General features: G+C 41.3%; 1 protein-coding gene across 1 annotated transcript; it reads left to right on the top strand.

Annotated features, from left to right (window-relative positions):
- The first annotated feature begins 43 nt into the window (after nucleotides 1-43).
- Nucleotides 44-15,292, top strand: CCT5 (chaperonin containing TCP1 subunit 5). The gene is made up of 11 exons (XM_081132184.1): nucleotides 44-226; nucleotides 2,819-2,879; nucleotides 6,335-6,499; nucleotides 7,596-7,794; nucleotides 8,878-9,070; nucleotides 9,151-9,300; nucleotides 11,261-11,380; nucleotides 12,038-12,223; nucleotides 12,829-12,966; nucleotides 13,471-13,651; nucleotides 14,924-15,292. The coding sequence occupies exons 1-11, from the start codon at nucleotides 122-124 to the stop codon at nucleotides 15,049-15,051; spliced, it is 1,626 nt and encodes a 541-aa protein (XP_080988310.1). The 5' UTR covers nucleotides 44-121; the 3' UTR covers nucleotides 15,052-15,292.
- Nucleotides 15,293-17,669: the final 2,377 nt, after the last annotated feature.

Consider the following 17,669-nt stretch of genomic DNA (forward strand, 5'->3'; position numbering starts at 1 on the left):
TCACGCGGGTTGTGCTGCGCATGCGCGAGCTATTGACTCCTCCCACGAGCGGAAGGTGCGCGCTCGGTTGTTCCGGAGTGGTCTCCGCCGGTTGCGGGAGAATAATCACTGCTGCTGCACTATGGCGTCTGTGGGGACTCTCGCCTTCGATGAATATGGGCGCCCTTTCCTTATCATCAAGGATCAGGACCGCAAGACTCGTCTTATGGGACTGGAGGCTCTCAAGGTAACGGGACCCGGACACTGGCGGTGGGATGTGAGGAGGCGACCGAACCCAGTGGCTCTGCGCCTGCGCAAGCCCAGGAGCGGCTCTGCCATGTGCGCCGGGGAGAGGCCGAGGGAGTTTTTCTCGTGTACAGGCCCGCACCCCGCTCTTGGAACTGGGGAGAGGCAGTGTAAGCCTTTGGGGATTAGGGTGATCCGCAGGCGCCCTTCAGAGTTGGGTGGGGCAGCTGTAAATCTCCGGCGGGGGACCCGCGTTTCTCCAGCCTGGCAGCCTTACATTACAGCCCAGTGTTTTCGTCAGATGCGGAGGAAGTATCCTCAGGTCACCTGGACCTTTGAGACCCTGCTGCTTAATCTTCAGCTGCTGTACCTGCGACAGCCCTAAGAGAAGTGGAGGTCCATTTTGTCACTTCCTAAAGGCTGAGTCGCGTGCAAAGTACTTCATTTTTTTAGTGTCTTTATGCGTGGCGTTTTTCTGGATGCAGTGTCGTAAAAATTTTTAATGTAGACCCTTAAGGAAGAGAATGCTACCGTGACAATGTGAGACATGAACACCGGGAGCCAAAATACAAGGTGGTGTGTGACCAGAATCAGCACTTACTGGAGGGGATGCAGATAAAAGTTGGAGGGTGTCCTTCAGATATTTGATACAGGTGGCTTTTGAACAGGAATGGGGTCCTGTTTTGGTTGGGAGAGCAGCATTCTGGAAAGGGGAAGCAGTAAAAGCAAAGACCTGGGCAGGAAATGGCATGGCACCTTGGGGGAGACGCACCCTGGTTTTCGCGGAGCACAGTCTACTCAAGTTACACTAGTTTCCAAAGATGCAGGCCCTTGAATGCCCCACAGTCAAGATGTTATCCCGTGGGAAGGAAGGGGTTTTGAGCAGAGTCACAACGTAAGTAGAACTCTGCCTTAGGAAGTAGAGTTTGGGCTGGACTGAAGGGAACAAGGAAGACCACGGGAGTCAAATACACTATTGCAGGAGTCCACGTAAGGATGGGTCATCTGAGCACAGACATTGAAAGTACAGAGGAAGGGAAGCTTTGAGAGGGCACTGACTTTAGAGTTTCTTATAAAGTGAAGTAATGCACGACATTAAATATGCGTAGACCTTCCCACCAGGTCAGAGTGTCCCTGTTCACTTAATGTCTTGCAGTTTTACTTAAATTAAGAAACAGTATAGTTCTTCCACAGACTGTTTGACTTAAGACAACTTACACAACCTCTCGGAACCTCTTCTCAGTGGAGTTAATATACTTCTGTCAAGCTGAGAATGAGAATTAAGTGGGGTAACCTAAGGAGTGACTACACTCTAAAAGCGGCTAGCAGAGAAAGTAACATTCAGCACACACACCCAGTAAAACAGTACAATAGAATCTGCAGGTAGTTTTGCATCGGCCACTGTGTTAACTATGTGCGTTATTTCATGTAATCCTCATGCTCTGAGGCAGGTATTATTTTACAGAATTGGAAACTTGGCCCAGAGCAGTGATGTAATTGCTTAAGATCACAGAGCTAGTGAAGAACCAGGCCATAGTTGAAGCCCACCTTTGTCCTGCTCCAGAACCAGTGGTATAGACCTGGGTTCTCAGCCTTGGCACTGTATTTGGGGCCAGATTATTCTTTGTGGTGGGAGCTGGCTTGTGTGGGGTTTTAGCAGCATCCCTGGCTGACTTCTCTCTACCCACTGCCAATAATAGCCCCCTCCCCAGTTTTGACAACCAAAAATGTCTCCGATATTGCCAAATGTCTCCTGGGGGACAAAATCTCCCCTGCATTAGGAACTACCCCCCTATTATTATTATCCTTTAAAAATTCCATTATACAGACATATCAAAGTATATTTTAAGGATTACAGCATTTTCACAGATCTAATGAACTTTGTGTTTGGTTACCTGCCAGATGGGGTGACCAGGGAAAGAAGGCCTCACAGAACATGTGCATTTGAACTGCTTTAAAAGTTGGTCAGGATTTTGGTGGGTAATGAAAGGGCCTTTTGTGTCCCAGTAGTCCAGGAGTCAGAGGACATGTTTGGGAAACAGACATAGACCATCCTCACTGGAAGGGAACTAGGTCTCACATTGTGGAGAGCTTTGGAAAAGCTGAAGCTTTTAGACTTACATGTTGAAGCATGGGGCAGGAGCGTTTAAGGTTTGGGGACTGATAAGCGACAGAAATGGATGGCTTAGGTGGGTGTAGGATGAATCTGAAGGATAGGAGGTGAGATAAGAGACCCTGGATTTCTGGGTTAGGTTGTGACAGCAAGAATAGAAAGGAAACAACATGGAGGAAAAGTGGATCTAGTTATATGTGTGGAAATAGGAACGGATAATTTCAAGCTTCCATTGTTTTCAGTACTGAAAACCTTGGCAAGAGACATGCAAGGATGACTCTTTGTGTATGGGTTGTGTATTGGCTGGGCCATTTGAGAGAAGAGTATATTTCTGCAATAAACCATGTGTGATCATTCAAGGTACTGTATGTTTACAGCTGGACTCACATGAAGTTAGCATTGCAAAGTGCAGCTGTATGCTTTGAACTATTAAAATTATATGTAACTTGAATATATTTGCTTTTTTTCTGTTTCATTTAGTCTCACATAATGGCAGCAAAAGCTGTAGCAAATACAATGAGAACATCACTTGGACCAAATGGTAAGAGGCTAACATTGAGTTTTTTAACAAAAGTTTTAAATTAGAAACTAAACAGTAAAACCTCTTTACAGAATAGGGGAATGGAGGGGGGCCTTCCTACTCCCCTAATAGAGCCAAACTTTTGGTGTATTGCATACTCTAAACACAGTTATAGTATAACGTGTACAATCTTAGGTCAGATTTTTATTTTTTTTTCCATGTAACACCATTTCATTAGCATTTTCCAGATCATGTGTGTATGTTACATGCTGTTGAGTCAGCTCTGACTCCTGGTGACACTGTGAGTAGAGTGATGTCCACAACGTCCTGTCCTCACCTGCCCTGCTCGGCTCCTGTAGATTCATGCCTATGGCTTCTTTTATGGAGTCAGTCCATCTCATGTTCAGTCTTCCTTTTTTCCTTCTGCCTTCTATTTTACCCAGCATTATTGCCTTTTCCAAAGAAATCTGCTTTCTGGTGATGTGCCCAAAGTAGGACAGCTGCAGCTTTGCCATTTTTACCTCCAGTGATACATTTCAAGCTTAATTTGCTTAAGGACTCACTTGGTTCATCTTTCTGGCTGTCCAAGGTATCCATACAGCTTTTCAACACCACATTTCAGATTATTCCATTTTTTTCTTATCAGCCTTCTTCACTGTCCAACTTGCAACTTTCACCTTTCACATCTGTACATAGTAATTAGGAACGCGAGAATGTAAATGATCTTAACTTTAGTCTCTAAAGACACATCTTTGCTCTTGACAATCTTTCCTAATTCTTCCATTGCTACCCTTCTAGTCTCAGCTTTTTCCTGATTTCTTCATTTCTCCCATTTAAAAGCATTGTCTATGTTAAAGTTGTGCGTTTCTTCTCTGGTCATGATTTTTGTCGTCTCGGTGTTCAGATGCAGCCCTACTTTGGCACTTTCTTCTTTTACTTTCATCAGAAGTCTTCAAGTTATTGCTACTTTCTGCCAATAAGATGGTATCTTCTGCATATCTTAAGTTAATAAATCTTAATACAAATTTTCACTCCTTCTCCCTCTGAATCTAGCCCAGTTCTGAATCTAGCCCAGTTCTGTGTGCAGATTAAACAAATAGGGAGATAAAATGCACCCTTGCCTGACACCTTTGCCCATAGGAAACCTTCTGTCTTTCCATATTCTGTCCTGACAACCACTTCCTTTTCACAGTGCAGGTTATGCATCAGGATAATCAATTGCTGAGGCATGCCTGCTTCTTTCAGAGCAACTCGTACGTAGCTTTTCATGATCCACACAAAGTCTTTATGTAGTCTATAAAATGTGGACTAACCTTCTGAAATTCTTTGGAGCACTCCCAATATTCAACTCACAATTAAATCTCAAGTGCCTTTTTTCTGAATCCAGCTTGAACATCCAGCATTTCTTTTGCTCCATGCAGGGTAGAAGCCTTTGCTGCATCACCTTGAGCAAGATTTCACTTGTGTGGGAAATTAGAACAATGGTCCTGTAGTTAGTGCACTAGTGGGCATCACCTTTGTTGAAGACTGAGATGTATATTGAATGTTTCCAGTCTATAGGCTATTGTTTTGTTTTCCATGCTGATATTTTATTAGGATTTTGACAGATGCAGTCTCTGGCTTGAAATAAATCTATCGGTATCCCATCTACCCCTGGTGATTTATTTCTTCCCAACACGTTCAGGGCAGCGTTCACTTTGCTTTCTAGAATTACATGTTCTTTCTCATAGGAACCTTCTTTAGAAGTATCTTTCATCCTTCTTTCTCTTCTGTATAGATTTTCAGTAGACTGCTTCCACCTTTTCATTATTTTCTCCAGGTCAGATAATATGTTTCTGTGTTGGTAATGCAGCATTCCTAATCAGGATTTGAATTTCTCTCTTATTTCTTGAATTGTCTGGTAGAGATCTCTCGTTTTTACTTTTTTCTTCTATTTCCTTGCTACATTGACTGTTACAGTAGTTTTCTTTATATCTATATGACAGTCATTGAAAAACTGCATTCAGAATTCTAACCCTGCTTTTGTCACCTTTTGCCTCTCTCCTGTCTCTTAACAAATACAGGGGGTTTTTCTGTCATCCATCTCAAGGTGTTTTTTTCCTTTTTTACTTCCAGCATTGTCGCTTCACACTCGTCCCTAATAATATCTCTAGTTGCAATTCACAATTCTGACCCTCGATCAGTTAAGTTTAACAATGCAGATCTGTTCTTTATGGCACTTTAAATCCATAGTGAATGTTATTTGCATTATATTTTTGGCTGTGCAGGTCTTTTAGTGCTCTTCAGCTTTACCCTGATGTTTGATATTAACAATTCATGGTCATTATCAGTTCATGGACAGTCTTCTCTGGTCTTGTTTTAGCAGAGGGGATACAGCTTCTCCATCTCCTGTTTCCAATTACATAGTCTGTTTCATTTCCCTGTTGATCATCTGTGATGTCCATGTGTACAGTCACCTGTTCAGTTGTTTGAACCATGTGCTTGCGATAGATAAGCTTTGGCTTCACAGAAATCCACAAGTCAATCTCCTGCTTCATTTCTGACCCCTAGATAGAAATTTTCCAACAGCATTTGATTCTGTTTTATTTCCTACTTCTGTGTTCTAGTTACCTATAATTATCAGCATGTCTTGTTTTGATGTGTGATCAATTTCTTGAATATTTGCATAAAAGCTTTTAATTTCATCTTTAGCCTCTGTAATTGGAGTGTAGACTTGAATAATGGTTGTGTTCATAGGTTTTCCTAGGAGTCTGATTGATGTTATTGGTCAGACCTCAGGAAGTAACCCCTAATTGCCTGTGTTACATCTTGCCTCAGTATTAAAGCCACTTTGTTTCTTCTGAGCTTGTCATTTCCAGAGCAGAACACTGCTGGAAATGCCCCAGTCCAGTCCAGTCTAGCTTGCTAACCCCGAGCACTGCAGTGGTGAGACATTCCGTTTCTTGCTTTACAATTCCTGTTTACTTTGGCTTATGCTTCTTAACGTACCATGTTCCTATTAACTGAGGACTTGGAAGTCTCATCTTTCAGCACTGTCTTATATTTCATTTTGGAATGTCTCATCTTAGCGTTTTCAAGGTAAAACAAAAGCTTTCTTTTTAAAAAAGAATGAGGAGAAAAGTGCAGGTGTGGGCCTTTGGTCTCTGCTGCACAGTGTGTGGGACTCTAACCACAGGTACTGGAGTCCATGGTCTTGCAGCCTCCAGATGCCTGTGAAATCAGAGCAGTCATCTTTTGTGATACTACATTTAGTGATACTCCATAATTTTCTGACATTTCTCTGGTTTTAGCCATTTTAGATTAATTGCAATGTTTTACTTTGTATTAGCCTATCTAAAATGTCTTTGTGTATATTGAATATTTATGATAAATTCCTAGATAGGACCTGGGTCAAGACTTTTTCTCTATAGATTTTGGTATAGGCTGTTTTTTTCTGCCCCCCCTCAAAGCTATTCTAAGCATTGTTGTCTTTTTAGGACTTGATAAAATGATGGTTGATAAGGATGGTGATGTGACTGTAACTAATGATGGTGCCACCATTTTGAGCATGATGGATGTTGATCATCAGATTGCCAAGTTGATGGTTGAACTAGCCAAATCACAGGATGATGAAATTGGAGATGGAACCACAGGAGTGGTTGGTAAGAAAGGGCAAAATAGCTTTTCTCACTTACAAGGTGTTATTTAGAATCACAGGTCTAACATGCCTACCCAGAGTGTTTTCTTTGAATCAAATTACTAAGAGATAGACAAATCCAAGTTGATCATCAGATTTGAAGGACACCCTACAAAACAAGTGGCTCAGACCCTTCAAAACTCAGTATCATAAAAGAACAAGATGAGGGAGGTAGTTAGATTAATGGAGCTAAAGAGAAATTACAACCAGCTATAATGCGTAAAACTTGATCAGATGCCAGATTTTATTTAAGCCATGACGGGTGTTTGGGACATATAGGGGGATTTGGTTGTGGGTTGTGTATAACAACATACATAGTATTTTTTTCAGTGTTAAGTTTCCTGAGTAACAAATTGCATTGATGTAGAAAATGCCCTGGTTCTTAGGAGCTGTTTGTTCACATATTTAGGGGTGACATACCATGATTTCTGCAACAGTTCTCAGAATTGAACAGGAAAAAAGTGCATATACAGAGAAAACAAATGTGTGTGACAAGATGTTATTAATAAGTAGTGTTCATTTTACTGTTCTCACATTTTTTCTGAAATGTTAAAAAGTTAGGGAAGATTAGAGAGATAAATATTTTTAATGTTACTTTTTCTGCAGGCAGTATTTTAATTCATTTATTCAAAAATCTTAATTGGGTACCAAACAGTGTTCTAGATATGCTTGGAGTGTGGCGGTATTAAAACAGATAAAACTCTTCTTTGTGACACTAAAGGGAGGTGGGAGCGGAGGTTAAGTAATAAATTTTTATCATGAGCATGAATTTCATGGAATAGAAATCCCTGGCCTAGGAAACATAAGAGTTTTTCCCCTTATAAAAGTGTTTCCACATTATATTCTTTAATTACATTCTTTACATCACTGACAGTTGAACATCCATCTATAATGGGAGACCTATTAGACCTTTGCTAGAACTGAAACAAGAGGCTCTCTTTTTTAACATAGATTAGATGGTCTCAACCTCTAAGTTACTTCCAGCTTAATTCTGGAACCTTCAGAGTTCCAGGGCAAAGTTTTAATGTTTCCTGAACCTGTTGTCACTGTCTTGTCTGCAGTCCTGGCTGGGGCCTTGTTGGAAGAAGCCGAGCAGCTGCTGGATCGTGGCATTCACCCGATCAGGATCGCCGACGGCTATGAGCAAGCCGCCCGCATTGCTATCGAGTTCCTGGACAAGATCAGCGATAGTGTCCTTGTTGACGTAAAGGACACTGAGCCCCTGATTCAGACTGCTAAAACCACGCTGGGCTCCAAAGTGTATGTTCTCATGTTATAGGTTGCAAAGTTTGTTTGCCTGTTCCTAAAGGCAACAGGAAATGACCTCAGTGTCTTCATATTGATTTGATGAGTTTTTTCTGTTTTTGTTATTTTGGTTTGGTTTTGTTGTTAATGCAGGTGTGGACATAGTCAACGTAAAGCAAAGTATTGTAAATCACCTACTTAGGATACTAACAACTTTATTTCAAAATATGTGTTTATTGATTTTTAGAGAGAAGGGAAAGGAGAGGGATAGAGAGATAGAAACATCATTGATCAGCTGCCTCCTGCACACCCCCCTACAGGGGATTGAACCCAAAATCAGGGCATGTGCCCTGACCAGGACTAGAATCAGCGACCTCTTGTTTCATGGGTTGACACTCAACCACTGAGCTACACCAGCCAGGCATAACATTTTTAGTTTCATGATTATCTTTCTAAATGATGTAAGATTTCAGACACCATTTCAAGTACTAAATTTCCCTTGTGGTTCTTCCAGAATTAAAAGTGAATTTATTGAGTAGTCTATTCAGATGTTTCAAAGCTTTCAAAAAAGGTATCTCCCACCTGTAACCAGTATTGCAGTGGAAAGTTCTGCAAGGTACGACACCACACCAACTCACTTCTCAGTAAGTGCTACATCTCATTTAGATAAGGTTGGTTTTTCCTGGATGATTTCTTATCTTTCTGATTCTGTTTTGGACTTGTAAAATATTAATAGTATTCTTAAAAAGTAGCAGAGTCTTGGAAAAACCTTTGTTCTTGCCATACTTCAGTAGTCTCTTGTGTACATTCTAATGGAAGGAAATATTAAATTTTAGAGTTAGTGGAAATAAAGATGTAAATTTTTTTCCATCCAAGTTCCTGGTTGCCTTTGAATCCCTGTCCCACGCTGTTTGAAAGAACGGGTTGTGATGCCATTCATTTGTAAGACTCTGAACATCATTAGTTTTATAAAATATCTTTGAGTTATGATATGTTAACTTGTATTTGAGTTACCATATCACATTATATGGTTTACTTGGGTTTCAATAACTGTTCAGTGGAACAAACTGAGTGGTTTATTTGGCATATTTTCATCAGGGTTAACAGCTGTCACCGACAAATGGCTGAGATTGCTGTGAATGCTGTTCTCACTGTGGCCGATATGCAGCGCAGAGACGTTGACTTTGAGCTCATCAAAGTAGAAGGCAAAGTGGGTGGGAGGTTGGAGGACACTAAACTTATTAAGGGCGTGATTGTGGACAAGGATTTCAGTCACCCACAGATGCCAAAAGTAAGTCATTGCCTTTCACAGTTTCATGCTTTTTTAACTCTTAAAGCCACCAACTCAGATGTTCCTATCCTTCCCCACAGGAAGTAGAAAATGCCAAGATTGCAATTCTCACATGTCCATTTGAACCACCAAAACCAAAGACAAAGCATAAGCTGGACGTCACCTCTGTAGAAGACTATAAAGCCCTTCAGAAATACGAGAAGGAGAAGTTTGAAGAGATGATTCAGCAAGTAGGTCTTCCCATAGCACTTAGTGACATTTCTGCTCCTGAAGGAAGCAGTTAGGCAGCTGTAGGTAGTAAATGTATGTGGCACTGACCTGTACTATCTCGATATTTCATCACATGGCTATAACATGTAACCGGCATAGGCTTGTTTGCTTCACTTGATTTTTGGCTTAAAATGGTCATGTGTCTAGGATGCCTGCAAGAGTGGGCTCTTGAGCTGTGCTTTTGATTTTACATACTTGCTCTCCTGAACATATCTAAACTAGTAAGTTTAAGGTTTGGACAATTTTAATATGGCTTACCACATATTTGAGACCTCTAAATATTATTAAAGGAGTTACTGGATACCTGGAATTAAACCCAAATGCAATCATAGAAATCCCATCTCTTTGCTTATACAAATCAGAGTATTATTTTATAAAGACCTACTCTCTTTCTCCTCTGGCTGTTAACTACTTTACATGTACGTGCTCTGTGGCATAGCGGATCTTCTTTGGCACCCTGTCCTTGGGAATTTAAAGCAGCAGAACTCAAAGATACGTGAACATGGACATTATCATAGCAAGCAAAAACTAGAGGTCTGTTTTTTGAGGGGTATTGAATTCATTTAGTCCTTTACTGTTCCTACTTTATATGAGGCACTGAGATACAGCAAGGAACAAAGCAGAGCTCTTGCTGTTCCAGTGCAGAATCAGGGAAAAGTGGGAGGGGTTCTGTTACAGACAGTGGTCAGAGAGGGCCTCTAAGGTAATGTGTGGACAGAAACCTAACTGAAGTGAGAGCAGTTTATCTGGGTGAGGAGTTTTCCAGGCTGAGGTGGTGGGGCGTGGACAGCATGTATAAAGGTCCTGTGGCAGGAATGAGGTTGGCATGTGCAAAGAACATTAGGACTGAGGAGTTGGAGCATGCTGGCAGGAGTTTGTAAATAAAGGCCTGTTACCTGGGTGGCCATGGGAATGCTGGCCAAGATGCAATGGAGGAAAAGCATGGGAACTGAGAGGCCAAGGGAGTTGGATAGATTGCGTTGTTAGATGTGCGGTTGTCAGGAATGATAATGGGAATAGTGAGGGGGCTAGGTGCTACCATTTTAAAGAATGAGAGGGAGTGGCTCAAGAAACATAAGGGGTGGCTGTGAGGAGCAGGAAGGACCCCTCTCCTATTTTTAGCACATGGAAGAAAAAACAGCCATTTGAGTAGAAGGGCAAGGGAGAGCCAAGGTTTGTTTACAGCAAGAATGTAATGGAAACACTGCAAGGAGTTTTCTGTTGATGGACTTAGTTCCAGAGAGTTGGGGAAGGAAGGAGAGGTAGGAAGCCAGGCGTGGTAGGTGACCTGGGAGTCTTGGGTGAGGACAGAAGCGAAATGGCAGCTGTAGCACATGTATCACAGGTGATCATCAAGGGAAGGATGGACAGTCAACTATAATCATTGCCACCTTGGGACGCGTCATGAGGCATTTGCAAAGAGTAGGGGGTGTTTGTTAGAAGCAGGATCATCTTTATTGGTCTCTAAATAAGTCTGTATCCATAGATCCATAGAGGATATCCCATGTAGGTGAGAAAAGCAAGTTGCAGAGCAGTGTATGTCATAAAATGTTTTGTTGAAACACACACGAGTGAATGAAACTGCTTCATAGACGTTTGTGACAGGACAGAGCTGTTTACCTTGATTTCCTGAGAGCTAGCAAAATGCTTAGTTTTGTTGACTCTCTAGTTTTTCTTCACTATAACAATTGAGTTCAGTATGAATTACTAATTTTTAAAGCATAGTTTAAAAGTAAGGTGATTCCCATTGATATGTGTTCATTATTTAGAATATGGAGTTGACAGAAAGTAGACAGTTGTCTATTTCCTTTTCTGTGCTTTATTTCAGTGCACCCATCTTGCACGCATCTCACCTTTTTTTAAACATTAGAGCACAAAGAATACTTTTTCTTAACATGATTGTGGCATTTCTTTTCCCAGATTAAAGAAACTGGAGCTAACCTAGCTATTTGCCAGTGGGGCTTTGATGATGAAGCAAATCATTTACTACTTCAGAACAACTTGCCTGCAGTTCGTTGGGTAGGAGGACCTGAAATCGAGGTAGGAAGCTCTATGGAAAGAGACTTCTAAACAGCGGCGGGGCTTAACAATGCATTTATGTATTATGGGGCTGCTTTGATAACGCTTGTCTTAAATTACCAGGTCATGCTAAGGCTTTATAGGTTAGAGGAGGGTGAGCTGGGAGAGAGAAAAGTGCTAGGATATTTTTTATTGTTTTACTAATGCTGCCATCTATTTCCAGTGTTCTATAGCATATGGTTTCCATGTGTCATCTCATTTGGCCTCTCCTGAGCTCTCAAATGTGGTCTTACCCACTTCTGTGTCAGCCGAATACTTAATAGCCATCCTAGACATGGTCTGTACCTGGACCCACACAGCTTCATTGGTCCTCACTATATCCCATTTTGCAGAGGGACAGCTGTGCAGGACTCCAATTCAGTGGCACGCTCAGGAGATGAGGTCAAGAACTATGGGAACATGTGCAGGGTGACAGAGCCAGACCAAGACATTGAGCTTTTAAGAACCTGTTCATTTATCAAGGATTTTGGGGTTGAACTTGAATTTTTTAGCCAGAATGGGGCAGCTATTCTAGTAAAAAGGTGGTCATGGATCAAGTTCAGCTCATTGTGATCCAATTATGAACATTCATTGTTGACCAGCATTGTCTTTCTTCTCTGCCTGACCCACCCCAATTAGTTGATTGCCATTGCAACAGGAGGGCGGATCGTCCCGCGCTTCTCAGAGCTCACAGCTAAGAAGCTCGGCTTTGCTGGGATTGTAAAAGAGATCTCATTTGGGACAACTAAAGACAAGATGCTGGTCATCGAGCAGTGTAAGAACTCCAGAGCTGTAACCATTTTCATCAGAGGAGGAAATAAGATGGTGAGAGTTCAGTTATTTGTCCTACATTTTTTTCCAGTTTTGGTACATGGTTTGGCTTTGTCCATAACTAATATATTAATGGAGACACAGTTACCGTAAGTAAAACAGGATCATTTTTCTCAAAGAAACAATGACATTGTGGTATAAAATTACCGAAGACCATGTTCCGTTGTCAGTTCCACAAGGCACATTTGCTTTTCTTCAGTCCCTTAGGTAGAAATAGGGAACCCAAGTAAACATTGACAATCTCTCCATTTTCCTAGAATGAATTTTTAGTGCATTGTAATAAATGATTCATTGTGAGGTTTCTGTGTCAGTTTTGGGGTTTTTTTGACCCCTTTGCCTGGTTGTGTGTACTGGAATGAGTCACTGGCTGCCTGTTGCATGTTTTTTTACTACATTATAGGGAAAAGAGGTAAAGATAGAAGCCACCTGATAACAGATATTCTGGCAGGCTCTCTTCATTTGTTTTTACCAAGCTGGTTTTAATGGGGGAGTTAGGAATATTTTCAGCAAACACTTAGATTAAACCAGAGGTGCCAGGTATTTGGCTCTAAAATGAATAAATCATGATCACATTAATTTAGGCAGAACTGTTTCCCTAGATCATCGAGGAAGCAAAACGATCCCTTCACGATGCTTTGTGTGTCATCCGGAACCTCATCCGTGATAATCGTGTGGTGTATGGTGGAGGTGCTGCTGAAATTGCTTGTGCTTTGGCAGTTAGCCAAGCAGCAGATAAGGTAAAATGCTCATGGGGACTCACGAAGGACTAAGACAGCTCTGGCATGTGAGGCTGAGAATCAACGGGGTGCTAGACTCAAAGTGAACAAAAACATCAGAGTTTAACAGGTGTTCGATCTGAATTGATTCTCATGCCCATGTAGTCAGATTCAGGTTACCATAAGCTAGCATTTCTCAGCTTCATTCAGTCATTCCAGCCTTGCAAATTATTATTTTATGTAGATCTCTACATTTAATGTTATTTGAAATTCAAAATTAAATATCAATACAAACAGATCGGTAAGAGCCAGTTCTCAGACTTCTCTCACATGTATGCCTTCTCCATCCTTATTTTGCTGTGACATTTAATATTCTGGCAGATTGAAAATAATCAAGATAGCCTGTGCTTAGAATTCCTCGTGAGTTAGTTTGTTTGCTTTTTAAAGTATGTAATTTAATTGTTTCTAAATTGCTCCTGGGGATGTTTTTGCCAAGTACATTTACCATTTCCCTGTACCCTACAGTGCCCAACCTTGGAGCAGTATGCCATGCGAGCATTTGCCGATGCCCTGGAGGTCATCCCCATGGCCCTTGCCGAGAACAGTGGCATGAATCCCATTCAGACGATGTCCGAGGTCCGAGCCAGACAAGTGAAGGAAATGAACCCTGCTCTTGGGATTGACTGCATGCACAAGGGTACAAATGGTGAGGAGCTGTCATGACTGCGTGTGGGGCATGGTTTAATTTAAATTGAGTAATTACACCGTGCTTGGCTATATAGTAGGTAATGCTTATTGTGAGGTTATCATGTCTTTTTAAATACTTAAACACACTGAAGGTATTCACGTCCTGAATTTCAGATCTTTGATTTCATTTCAACTGTAGTGTGGTATTCACACCAAAGATGGCTTCCATTTTCATCTTTGGTTTTAGAAAATAATTCTTGTCTTCCCTTTTTTACACAAACGTCTGTCAAAGTGCTTTGGTTCTGCGTCTCTCATAAAGTAGCCCTGAAACTGACTTAATTCACAGCTTATTCTGTGCTTGTATCCCATAAGTTATGGTGTGTTTTATAAATGTGATGTACTGTAACCACCACGGCCACGTGAACAGTTAGTTCCCTTGCTGAAAAGGTAGTAAAGCATTTGAAACAGTGGTCCCAGTGGTTTCTGTACTGCTTCTGCTGTATCTGCAGTTTTGCAGTCAGTCCTGACGGCAGAATCGGACAGTTTGTTTTTACTTAGAAGTTTAGATATGTTCTGCTCTTCGTGTCAAAGCCCAAGGATGTTACAACGGCAACAATTCTTTTTCAGATATATAAATTTTTTTAAATTTGAATGCCTGGTTGTACTTAAATTTACCATTTTTAGGCCTTTCTTGGAATTATCTTACACTTCGAGTACAGTCAGATTTCACTTATTTCTTGTTTACTAAATTACATGGTATTGGATATTTTGTGAGGCGAGATGTCACTGAAAGGCCTCACCGTTGTTTTTTTAACTAAGTTTTTATTGATTTCAGAGAGGGGAAGGGAGAGGAAGAAATAGATAGAAACATCAGTGATGAGAGAGAATCATCCATCAGCTGCCTCCTGCACGCCCCCTACTGGGGGTCAAGCCTGAAACCCCGGGCATGTGGCCCTGACCAAGAATCAGACCTTGACCTCCTGGTTCATGGGCCGATGCTCATCCACTAAGCCATGCCATCTGGGCGAAAGGGTTCACCTTTTAGTTAGTTGCCTAGCGTTTTAGCTTATAACTGAAGAGAGGTGCCCCCTGTGCCCACCCCTCCCCCAGCTTTCTGGTTATACCAGGTTCAAATTCCAGAGTGTCCTTGGCAGTAATGACATTTATTCCTCAGAATAAAGTTAACTGGCTTCCAAATTTGTAATTCCTATGTTTTAGTCTGATTTCATTAATCAGAAGTTTCCAATATTAAATGTATGGTATTTTAGGATAATTTATTTGTATTTTTCAGATATGAAGCAACAACATGTCATAGAAACCTTGATTGGCAAAAAGCAACAAATCTCTCTTGCAACACAGATGGTTAGAATGATTTTGAAGATTGATGATATCCGTAAGCCTGGAGAATCTGAAGAATAAAGAAAAAATTTAGAGTAAAATGTAGTAGTAAGAACCACTATTGTGATTAAATAAAAGGGTGTCTTATGATACATCTACAGTTATTTATTATTATGTTCTTTTTCAGACACTATAGATGCTATAATAAAAATAGTTGTTTGGTAACCATAGTTTCACTTGTTCAAAGACATAAAATTGTAGTAGGAACAATGTCTCACAAGCTTTTGTATTCATTATATTAAAGAGATCTCTTTAAAAACCACCTTTATCTTTTGCTTTTTAAGATAAATAAGTATTCACTGTAATCAAATGCTGCCTTCATTCAAAGAGTTTGTTTTTTTAATAAGCTCTAGGAACTATTTTAACAGCTTAAACATTGAGATTGTTCTCGAGATTTAACATTGAGAGGAGTGTGGGCTTGATCCTATTAAATGTATTTAAATGCTGCGCCTGTCTAAATGGGTGGATCTTATGATTCTAGAGACCTGTCATAGGTGAGTGTTTCTACCACAGAATTTTGGGCTGTCTTAAGTGCTATTAGATTACACTGACTTAACCTAGGATATTATTACAGTGCTAATGAAACCAGTGTTGCAAGTTAAATCTTCACATAATCCCTCTTTATTCTGGTCCTAGCCCACCCTGAACACAAGCCAGCTTGTGTATGGAGAAGGTCAGAGTGGGCACAGGCTCCTACAGCACCTACAGATGCCTAGAAGGGCAAGTCAGAATACAATTGAGGTTTTCTTATCAGAGGGATAGAATAAGCATAGGTTAGAGTGAATTCTAGAAAATAAGGGAGAAATGGCTCTAGTGGGAGGAAATGCTTTGCAATTGCCATGAATGGGTGGATTGCTATTGAATTAATTCTGTACTAAAATAACACTGGCCAGCAGTGACTGCTGTTACCACGGCCAGGTCTTTCTCTGAAGACTTAAATTGTCTCAATTCTCATCATCCTGTGAAGGATAATTTATTACTCACACCCTACAGGTAAGATTAGATCATTTGCTAGACATCTCCTCGCCAGTAAGTTGTAGAGCCAGATCAAACCTAGGCAGTCTTAACTCGAGAGTTCTCCTCTCATCCCCTATGCTATTTTGCTTGTGTATGGTTCTCTAGATTTTCTAAAACAATGTTTCTTATAGAGAATCATGATGATAAAGTTCACTTATGTGCCACTAGGGGTAGAGGATTTGCTGATAAGACTTGTCACATTTCCTAAGATTAGGAAATAGTGATTCTTCCTGAGTTAAGTGTCAGGGTCACCTTCTGTGAACCTGGACATTGACCACTCTTAACCATTGGGTCATCGTGTTTTCTCTACATTGGTGCATTGGTTGTTTTGCTAAAAACTATATTGTTGATTTCAGAAAAAGTGCTAATATCAGTCTTCATAATTTTAGAATGTCTATGGAACTAAACAATTGAGTATTTCATCATACAATGGATTGTGAAGTTGCACTATTATAATTTGTGCTACTACATTTTGAGTGGCACATCAGGATGCATCTTTTCCAAGAGTAGGTTCCCGTCAGACATAAAGCTCTGCTTAAATAAGTGAGTGGTAGTTCAGATGAGTTGATTTACAAGGACTGATTCCAGCCCGCAAAGAGCATAGAGCAGCTTGCTTTGGACCAGAGCCTCTTGCCTGAAGTGGTTCTCAGCCCTGGAGTGCATCCTTTTTAGTGTTCTGTGATGTAAGTATTTAAAGATTTGTGCAACAAGTATGGTGGTTGTCTCAGCTGAACTAGCCCCTTGTGGAACACCATTTTTACTTCAAAGAATGATGAACTGGTTACTCAGATTTGGGTATGGAACAGACATTTTTTTCAAAAATGGTATCCCTGGCTGATGTGGCTCGGTTGGTTGAGTGTGGTCTCATGCACCTGGAGGTAACAACCGGTTGGATTTCTGGTCAGGCACGTGCCCAGAATGCCTGGGTTGGGTTGTGGGCTCAAACCCCAGTAGGGTGCATGCAGGAGGCGGCCAATTGATGTTTCTCTCCCTTTCTCTCAAGTCAGTAAAAACCTTTTTTTTAAGTGGCACAGACTGAGAGGTTAATAAACATTTCTCTCAGTTCTGGAGGCTAGACATCCAAGATAAAGGAGCTGGCAGATCCAATGTATCTTCACATGGCCCAGGGCGGGGCGGATCTCTTACCTCAGTGATTGTCTCCCCCCACCTTTTTTTTGCTTTTTGAAGCTCCTCCCGTGATTTTCATGGAGTCCTAGTTGTCCTCATGCATCCCTGGCTCCTCCATCTCCTCTCTGAAGGTATGTGAAGTCCTCACCACGACCCAAGTCAAAGTACGATGATGATACTTCTCATATGAGACCATTTCCCCCAACAGCCCTGTAAGTCATTTTCCTCATCCTACGTTGAGAAAAACAATTTAGGTGCCTGCCCAAAATTGACATGGTAGGCCCTGGACACCTTGAGCTCTTCACGCCCACTCTGCCTCACACGTTCTGCCCACACCTGGTGGGCTGCCTCCGCTGCACACCCACCAGACCTCCACGCTCCCCTTTCTTCACTGTACCCAGCCTGGGACCCAGTCAGTCCTGGCCATGGACTCCCCAACTAACCCATGGTTACTCCAGGCCTCTTTCATGACACGTGCCGTCACCAGCCGGAGG

This window comes from Miniopterus schreibersii (genome assembly GCF_964146895.1).
Source record: "Miniopterus schreibersii genome assembly, chromosome: 3".
Lineage (NCBI taxonomy): Eukaryota > Metazoa > Chordata > Mammalia > Chiroptera > Miniopteridae > Miniopterus > Miniopterus schreibersii.

Coding starts and splice junctions, on each gene's coding strand:
- CCT5 (XM_081132184.1), top strand. CDS start 122: ATGGCGTCTGTGGGGACTCTCGCCTTCGATGAATATGGGCGCCCTTTC. Junction 9,071..9,150: donor GTCACCCACAGATGCCAAAA/GTAAGTCATTGC, acceptor CCTTCCCCACAG/GAAGTAGAAAATGCCAAGAT. Junction 9,301..11,260: donor TTGAAGAGATGATTCAGCAA/GTAGGTCTTCCC, acceptor TTCTTTTCCCAG/ATTAAAGAAACTGGAGCTAA.